The 10,219-nt window shown below is 35.1% G+C and overlaps 1 protein-coding gene across 1 annotated transcript; it reads right to left on the reverse strand.

The window, feature by feature from the left end:
- Positions 1-8,768: 8,768 nt before the first annotated feature.
- On the reverse strand, positions 8,769-9,788 carry LOC311286555 (putative nuclease HARBI1; the record flags this gene model as incomplete). Its single annotated transcript, XM_084402760.1, has 1 exon — positions 8,769-9,788. The coding sequence occupies one exon, from the start codon at positions 9,786-9,788 to the stop codon at positions 8,769-8,771; it is 1,020 nt and encodes a 339-aa protein (XP_084258886.1).
- Between the last annotated feature and the right edge of the window lie 431 nt (positions 9,789-10,219).

Raw genomic sequence — 10,219 nt, forward strand, 5'->3', positions numbered from 1 at the left:
CGCTTGCTTTTCTTCACAAAATGCCATAGTTTAGAAAGGAGGGGTCTTTCCATTGGTTAGCGCTTGGACCTCAGACCTGCACAGGGCTTATCGCATTGTTGTTGTGAATTTTACTTGTCTGTGGGTTGTTTCCAAATCAGCACATTGATAATATCTGAGGTAGTCTCTGTATATATAAAATAATATGAAAGGCATGTGTCCAACACAAGTAGGCTGAAAGATTCTAAATTATTTTAGCAGTAATCCGCTAAAAAGGTCACTTTATTTGGTGTTATTGGAAAGGAGTAACCCTAACAATATCTAGAATATAGTTTGGACTTGGACCAGTAAGTGACTACCTATAGCAACCACATTGCAACATACAAAAAAAAAAAAAAAACATTCAGAATATCTTAGCTTCCACATAGCTGCACAATGACACTTATATAACATTCATAAGTTCACTTGACCATATAATGTGAAAGAGAAGAATATGGACGAGGTCATGGCTTGGAAAAAGAGGACAATTTGACATGCCAATTTTGCAAATGGAGTTTGAGGTAATAGTTTTAAGTTTTAGCGCCATGATGCGTTGATCAATATGCCATTTGTGCCATGTACACTTGAAACGTGATTGATAACTTATTATGACCTCCATGGTTTCTTCCTCATCTTGTTTTGTTTACCAAAACCACACATATTATTAACATTTAGGGTTTTTAATAATATGGGTTTTAAAAGATAACAACTGAATTTATGCTGATTTGCAACTTTTGTTTGGCACAAATGGTTTCTAATGCATGCAACTAATGCATGTGCACTCTCAACTCTTAAATGTTATCACTAAAAGGTGTACTTGAATCCTCCTAAGACATTAATCATGTTTGCTTACCAGGGTTTTGATTCTATTGTCTTTATTCCTCCAGCTTTGTTTTCACCCCATTTCACCCATTTCCCAATTTTATTTCAACACTATGTTTCTTTAATTTCAGATTCAGCATTTAGTGAATTAAATAGGTTAAAGTGCAGAGAGAAAATGTATGTAGAGAGAACTTGTGGTATGATGGTGTTACATATTGAATTTATGTTTCGAAAGACTTGAGCGAACATAATTGTCACAAGTGGTTGAAAATAAAGATGAATAAACAGATCTAAACGTAATCAGTATTAGCTTATTTACGTAGAACTCAGAAAACAATGAGCATGAACAGAACAACCAACTTAACAAATGAACTGAAAGAAACGCAGAGCTTAAATACACAGACCAAACTAATTAACCAAATGAACATCAGGTGTAAACGATAATTAAACAATAAATATGGCACATAAGGGGCTGTTTACGCGACACCATTTTCAACTAAAAACGTAAAACTTTTTATGCGTTTTGGCCGTTCATTTTTACAGAACAACAGCATTTTGGGTGCCTGAAAACGCGTTTCAAAGTGCAAGTTTTTGAAAACGGTCTCCAGGTAAACAACAAAAACGTGAATCTCTGAAGACGATGACGTGATGCACATACATATTATGTGTTCAGTCTATAATGTTTCATTCAATGGCCTGGCAGCAGAATACACCGTTTTTAGTCCTTTTCACGGACCCGTGTGAATGGGGATCGTTTTGACATTGGTGTCGTCTGTATGAGGAAACCTCAAAGGAAAATCTTCTCAGTTTTAAGCCTATAGTTGTCGTGTAAACGTACCCTAACTGGAAACTGATCTAAACTTGTGCAAAACCACCCAAACATACAAAGAACACAGATCACCTGTGACTGTAGTTAGACAAAATGAACATATCATACATGTACAATTCTTCAATACTGTCTAAAAATCATTCATTATGCACCTTAACAAAGGCTAAATTACTTACTGTGGTAAGTTACCTTACTAAAATTTACCTTTCGTCACTACATAATTCAGATACTTCCATATGTATTTATTTGTTGTAGTTTTGATGGCTTTACTACCTAAAATGTGGAAAACAGTAATAAAACGAAGTCCAAACTTTTGACTGATAATGTACTTGACCTTGCAGTTTGTGTGGACCTCAAATGTCCTCGATTTTCACAGTATAGCCTAAGGGAAATAATGTACTGTGTTTAAATGGTTTACTCAGATGTACTTGATTGATTTTCTTCAGAAAAATTGCTGCAATTAATGTTTAACAAAGAAATTAATCAATTGACATTATTACTTGGTTCTGTCAGCTGTTTTGAAACCATTTCCAGCCTAATGGAGGTTGCGTCAAAAGCCAAATACATTTTTAGATTAAATTGCAAATATTTATTTATTTAAACCTCTTTACGCATTTCACCATCATTGTAATTTCCCAATGTCAAACATCCAGGACTTCTGAGCTTTGTAGTCCAAAAACTATTTTGTCCTGGAATTCATGAAGCACAGCCGATATGGCATTTGACACATGGAACAGCAGTTTATAGTGCTGAGCTTGTACTTTCTAGAACATGGTGGACATCGAGCAGGGCTATACGACAACTGACACATTAGGTTGTTATGCAGAAAGATTGTCAGATCTCATTTCATTTGTGACTTTGCCTTGTTGTTTTGGGAGGCGGGGAATTCGACCTTCATTCCACAAGCTTGACACACAGCTCTCCAGAGAATACCATTACACTATCAATGCAAGATATACACACCTCTTATCGCCAGACTGAGCACATCGAGTGTATTGCACACAAATGGACACAGGGAAATAAAATGCTTGTTACACTGTCCAAAGAAATAAGGATGCCAATCTGATTAGACCAAACTACATAAATAAATGAAACATAATAATTACACTGTAAAAAATTTGCTGTAGTTATGCAGCTGTTTGCCAGTAACTTACTGTAGATTTAAATGTATGCTATTTACTGGCAACAGTTTGTTCAAAGTTAAATGAACATTAAACATTAACAAGTCTTTGTCTTTACAGAATAAAACTATAAAATAACAATCTAATGCAAAGCATTCTGGGAACCAGAAATCTTCATCAACCTTTTTCTGTTTTTTTTTTCCTTCAGATTTTGGTTCCCAGAATGCTTTGCATGAGGCTGTTATTTTAGTTTTATTCTGTAAAGATAAAGACTTGTTAATGTTTAATGTTCATTTAATTGTGAACAAATTGTTGCCAGTAAATAACATCAATTTAAATCTACAGTAAGTTACTGGCAAGTAGCTGCCAGTAATACTGTAATTTCTACAGATTTTTCTAACAGTGTACTTATTGGGAAAACTTAAACAAACATTAGTAAAATGCAATGCTATATTTCCTTAAAAAGAGTCCACGAATATGGTACAAAATAGGACCTGTAAACCAGAATGCCGGGTTCATACTACACAGTATCAGCCCAATTTTGGCAACATCCGTTTGACGTAGGGTTTATTGGTGATTTTATCATTTTATCTCATCTAATGTGTCATAGTGGACATCAACTGATGCCACATCTGGGATTATGTGCAATATTCATTTTTAAATACTGTATTTTCATTAAAAAAAAACATCAAAATAGACAAAAAAAAAAAATTACAATTAAAAATAGATAAAGAAACAGGCTTACAAATTTGGCCTAAATTAAACTATCCCTCAGTAGGGGCAGTTATTTTTGGACTAAAATGTATGCAGATATGTTTATTTACTTGTCTTCCCACCATTGCTGTAGAAAAGGTCTAAATGATGTCACTTCCATTCTGATCATATTCAATGAATTATATGCTTAGTGTGCGTTACAGAGTAAAAATATATCCATCTATTAAATTAATTTGCATACTACCTATCCATTGAGTCAATAGACATGCCGTATTTGTTTTCCCTTTGTAGACAACATTCATTAGTCTGATAAAGACAAACATAATACATTGAAATGAACTATGTGTCGTTGTTAAAAGCTTTTTTGTCACTGCAAACACAGGCTCATGATTGTGCCAAATGGCTAATGGGGTGAAGCAGCATTTTTATAATGAAAACCCAAAGCAATAGGGAAGAGAAATGGCTCTGTTCATGAGGACTGTGTCTGCATCTTCCATTTAAAGCCACATTTGCCATACACAATGTATTGCTCATTTAAACATTTGCAACTGGAGAAATCCTACTTGTTGATATTGAGATGCATTCATTGAACTGACTCTGTTTGTCCCTTTATGCACATTTCTTTATCGACTGTTTTTAACGAAGGAAAGTTATAAATGAACTTTGTATGAACTCCATGCATCTCCAACCAGTAGCGCTAATATCAAGCTCTTTTGAGCTTGTATTTATTTACACCACAGTCACTTTTTTTCACACAAATTATGATTAATTTATATTGTTGCTCCATTACCAATATCACTAATCATTTTAGTCATTTGGCAAGCATATTTATTTAAAGTTGCACATTAGCCACAGGGACAGTTCTCTTGAGAATACGGGTTCAAATAGTTACCAGTCCAGTAGTTTCACGCAGCCAAACGTCTATCTACGGTTACGACTTTCAGCATAACGTCTGATTCATTTTTAAGCCTTTTCTGATCAAGATCGAGTCCATCTTGGTTTTGTTTTTTCATGTGCAATTTAGGTTCTGGTTTATCTGAAATCCATCAGTAAAATGATAGACCACAAATAATGGCATATACAGAAAAGAAAAAAAGAAAAAACTGATGAAAATTTTAAATGTAAACTGCTCTTTGTACTTGTGTTCTCCTTCAAGTTTCACATCAGGCTTTTCCCCTCAAGATTAAGGTACTATACTGTATTTTATTGATCTCAGTACTGGCATTATTCTGACCTTTCATATGGTTACATAAGCATTTTCCTTTATAGCTAAGAAATTAACATTTTATCAAAATTAAAGTAAAAAAAAGATATATATATATCTGATGCATATAAACCTATTGTAGTGTACCTCGAAACCAAAATTAGAAATATTTAAATAGCGTAATAGATGCACTTTAAATGTGGTTTCTGATGTTTAATGGCTTACCTGTGAGAGGCTGATGAAGATGTGTACAGGATGAGAGCTGTTTGCCTCCCACAGTGTTGAACTGCCAAGCTGTGCTTAATGTAATTAATGTGAAAATAAGTCAGTGGTGTGTGGGATCAATGGCTCCTTGAGTCGGCTCATTTATTAGCCTCTTTTCCACACTGCTGATCACAGTCGACTGATCTACTCGACCAACTGAGGCTGTTTCCACACACTGGGAATCAGAATGCCATAACTGATAAAGCAGTTTGGATGTGTGCTGATATCTTCAACAACAGAAGGATAAACACATTGTTGTGCTGCAGAATAACATTTGATTTGAGAAATAACTTTCCAGCGCTGCACTTCTCACTAATCCAAACAATGGTAGCTAACAAACCAGATAACCATAAAGTTCACCATGATGATATATAAGACTGTAAGGTGCCATTTTTTTTAAAGTGAACTGACATTTTAGGCTGTTGCTCACACAAAGAAATTCTTTAGACTTTGTCCTTTTGTTTATGATTGAAAAAAACAACAGTGACACTTTATTTTGATGGACCCCTTTAGATATTCTTTTGACTATAAGTAACATTTCACCTAGCCTACATGTCAACTCACTCTCATAAGAGTTTTAGTAGACTGTCTGCTTAATATCTGCCTATACTTAATGTGATGGGCCGCCAACATACATTAATAAGTCAACTTATTCTACCAACCCTAACCCCTTATTCTAATAGCCCTAACCCTACCCCTAACAGTCCTAAAAGCCCTATTCGAATGGTAACTGTTTTTCATGGGATGTAAGGTATTTTCAACATACTTTATTTTCAACACTTACTTTTATTGCCTTTCCACATTTACTTTGGATGCACTCTAAAGATCTAGCCTTCACTTTTATTACTAGTGCTGGAAGAACAACATTATTATTTAATATCACTGCTCAAAGGAGAAAGAGAAGAAAAGCACACATTTGAACATTTGACATTACGCATTTGAAATGGACTGTAATTATGGCAGCATTTATATACATTAAACATTATAAACCAAGCAGCTTTGTACCTCATGTAAATAAGAGGCTTTACTAACTTATTTCCACTAATTTCCAATTTTTTTTAAATGACATCCATCATTTTGAGTACAAATACAAGACCATTTTAACTATAGCGCATCTATCTTCCTATTTTTAAATAAATACTTAATAGGATAGCATTTCCCTTTTATTAAAGTAAATATGAATTTATTCTTATTAATCCAAGCATATGACATTTTTATTTAGCTTACAACAGACAATCATGCGACTGACCATGTGTGCAGCGTGTTCCCGGGTTCGCTTCCGGAGTTTTATCACTGAGGTGCCATGCAAATGTATTTTTACAGGTATCCACATGAGAAACATGTCCCGTTAGAATATGGCTTAATACTGAACTAATACTCTAATGAGAGTTAGTTGACATAGGTGCAATGTTACTTACTGTCAGCAGAATTTCTAAAGGGGACCATAAAAAAAAAGAAAAGAAAGTGTAACCAAAACAACAGCAAACTGTTTTGAAACTACATAGATTTTCATTTGTCCTCGAGAGGAAATTTATTTCCACCGTAGATGTGTACACAAACACAAACACACATAACATGTTAAATTATCAACATATTGTAATACAATAAAAAAATCACTGACATCACAAAAAACAAAGAGAGCATGAAAGTATTTTTTAATTTTTTAATCAACTATTAGCTTTACCTATCAACATGCGTTTGTTAGTTTGATATCAAATAAGTTTACAAGTAGAATTAATAAAATATATAGCTATTTATTTAATCGTTTGATTAATCCTTATATTCATTATCTCATTCAACCTCAAAAGCGTCATTACTAGTGGGCTACCATGAACTTCACTTTAGAGTGAATTATACATTATGCATTATTCACATAAATTATGAACCTGCATTTGGTACCACTACCTGTGGTAGTTCATAGTAGTCCTCCCACAGGCATGAAAAAAAAGTAGTTACTGATTAGCTAATAGTGAACTACCACATTTGACTGGACGCTATTACTTGCTAATTTGTAAATCATTGTTTCTTGTTAGTTAATAGTTTGGTAATAGTGTGTTACTCATTTGTTTCTGTGTGGTTATTCATTAATGATAGAACAGTATAAGTGTTGATAAAATAACTGTTACTGTAATCGTTACTGTTGCTAATACAATGCTGTGTGTGTGCTTGAAAAATTCACATACAAATCCCTTTGAATAATAATAAAACCATGTTCAATATCCAGAATTTACAATTACATTCTTTGTTGACTGCATACTGTGTGTTTATAGTTACCTTTAGAGGAACACACAAGTCAAATTTCTGGTGTAAATGGCAAATGAACGATTGTGATTCTGATTAAAAGAAAGGCAATGTAAAATCAACTGAGCAGCAAATTAACAAATCCAGATCATTCTGCCCTGCTCCTCCTAAATGAACCAATAAGTGGATCAGATCAGTGAGAAGGAACCACTTGCCTCTGGCTACACTTGACTAAACCAGGGGAAACATTAGGATTTACGAGAGTAATAAATAGCTGCTGTATGTGATATGACATTTGGGGCATACATAAAGATTGTAAATACAACTTCTGTAGCCAAATATTGTCATGTAATAGTGCAAAAGAGTTGAGAGTGCACACATAGGGGCGGTTTCCCAGACCAAGATTAAATTAAGACAGGAGTAGGCCTTAATCTAGAATAGTTAATCATGTCTTAAAAAATGGCTTTCTGAAACACAGATGGACTATGGAGTCCTCAACTAAAATACACTCGATTAATTTAATACCACCAGTGCAAATCAGGATTAGCTGGATTGAGGTTGCCTATAAAACATGGAATGAACCAAGAAAATGTTAAAATTGTATGCAACTGAGAAGCAAATGGCAATGGAAGTTGAAAAGAGAGTGTGATCAAAGAACTTTTCTGAACATGCAAATAGTTTCGAGACATCCTGTTATCGAAGATAAACTGCACACATCAGCTGTTGAATCAAAGAAAAGGAATGCCTGGACATCTATTTGTAATGAATTTAATGCAAATGAACACACATCTACAAGAACAATACAACAACTTCAGGTAAGAATCATTAGTTTTATTATGGCTTTTTAAAATCACTGTTGTATTTATAATAGTTATTTAATACAGGTGTTGTGGAAAAATATCAAAATAAACCTAAAAAAAACTGTTGCTGAAGCTCGAAGAGAGAGGTTTAAGACTGGCGGAGGACCTGCAAATAAAGACTGTGATGTGTTGGATGAGTTACTGACAGGAATACTGGAGAATCAGCAACCTTTGGAGAACATACCAGATGATGACCATCTGGACAGTTCAGATGATGCATCACATGCACCTATCTTAAGTATTTGAATTTGATTTTGGCTTTTGTTTCTCTCCTCTCAAACTTCTATTTGCTTCTGTCATATGATGTGAAACATTTTCCCATTTAATCTGTATTTATTTGACCATATGAACTGTTCATGTTTCAAGGAGAAGGTCAAAACAGAACTGAAGAATTGGAAAGCAGCTTACCCTCCACTTCCTCAGAAGCAAGGGTGGCGATGTCTGCCAGTACTGGTAACCAGAAGAAAAGACTCACTGTTCATGAAAAGTTGGCTAATGATTTTCATGAACATAAATTGAAGTATCTTAAGGAGGAGCATGAAATAAATATTGTTTTATTAAGAAAAGATGGATGTTGTGGTGGTTTCAGTAACATACCAGACCAAAAAGTTGTACACTTTTAACAAATATTTGGTTTTATTATTACATGTATCAGATCTGAACAGAGGGTTGAAAGTTAAATAATGTAAAAAGATTTATTTAAAGTGGCACAATGCAAAAGCATCCCTGTATGCAAGTCCTTCTCTGTGGTTTGTTGTAAATGGTGGCATATCTGGATTGTCATCCTCTTCTATTGGGGGATCTGGGCATCCCTGCTTTTTTAGGTAGTTGTGAAGAACAGCTGTTGCAATGATGACAGTGCAGCATCTACTTGGTTTGAATCTGAGTGTTTTCCTAAGGCACTGAAAACGACTCTTCCAAACACCAAACATGCGCTCGACTAAACCCCTTGTGCGCATATGAGCCTGGTTGTAGCGCAGTTGTTCAGCTGTTGTTGGGTGCAAGTATGGCGTAAACAAGAAATCCTTCTGAGCATACCCACTGTCACCAAGCAAAATTCCATTATGATCTCTTCTTTCAAATTGAGTATACAGAGATGAGTTGAGGAAAATTCGGGAATCATGAGTTGCACCTTTCCACCGTGCAACAATGTTTGAAAACTCTAACTGGGGAGTGCATACACCTTGGACATTTATGGAAAACCAGTTCTTTCGGTTCCTGTATTCCTCAGCATCTGGAGTAGAGGGACACTTAATGGGAATATGGGTTCCATCTATGCAATCTATGACTCCTGGGAAATTTCCATATTCATAGAATAGTACCTTGTAGTTAGCCTGGGTTCTAGCATCAGGGAGGTTTATGTAATGTGCTTTTAATGCACAAATGGCCCTGCACACTCTGTGAATTACTTTACATACTGTTGGTTCACTGACACCACATAAATCCCCAGTTTCTCGATGAAAGGTGCCACATGCCAAGAACCTTAAAGTTATGAGCACCTGGAGACAAACTGGAATAGGCTGTCCTCTTTGGGTCACAGATGAAAGCCTGGGTTCTAAGAGTGAAATTATCTCCACTGCATTTACTTTATGCATGCGGAAACGATCTCGAAAACTTATTTCATCAAAACGTTGCAATGGGTCACTTCTGTCTGCAAGAACTTGCCTGGCTGGTGGAAAGCGCTGATCATCATTGACATAGTCCAAGTAATCCATGTGTCCTCCAAATTAAATTAATCTGAAGTTAAACCTGCCTCCTGGTAGGTTTAATTTAAGCCTCAATTTAGTCCTGAAGTTGCTCTAGTCTTCCTCCAGGAAATTAGCCTATTAAATTCTGGACTAGACTAAGTCTTAGACTTTTTAAAACCATGACAGAGAAAGCACATTTCTGTTAATCTGATTTAAATGGCCATTTTAGTCTAGGACTAGGCTTAATCTTGGTCCGGGAAACCGCCCCATAAAGTTAAAAGATGTTTTTATGAACCATCTTATAAGCACACAGTTACATAATGCTATAAAAGAGTAATTTATTCTTATCTCATAGGGTGCTGTCAGTGCAGAATATCACTTCAGGCATCCATGCATGTTTGAAAAATAAACATTAATCTAAAGTTGAACATTAAGTTTCACGCTAGCTTAATGCCCAA

This window comes from Rutilus rutilus (assembly GCF_951802725.1).
Source record: "Rutilus rutilus genome assembly, chromosome: 2".
Classification (NCBI taxonomy): domain Eukaryota; kingdom Metazoa; phylum Chordata; class Actinopteri; order Cypriniformes; family Leuciscidae; genus Rutilus; species Rutilus rutilus.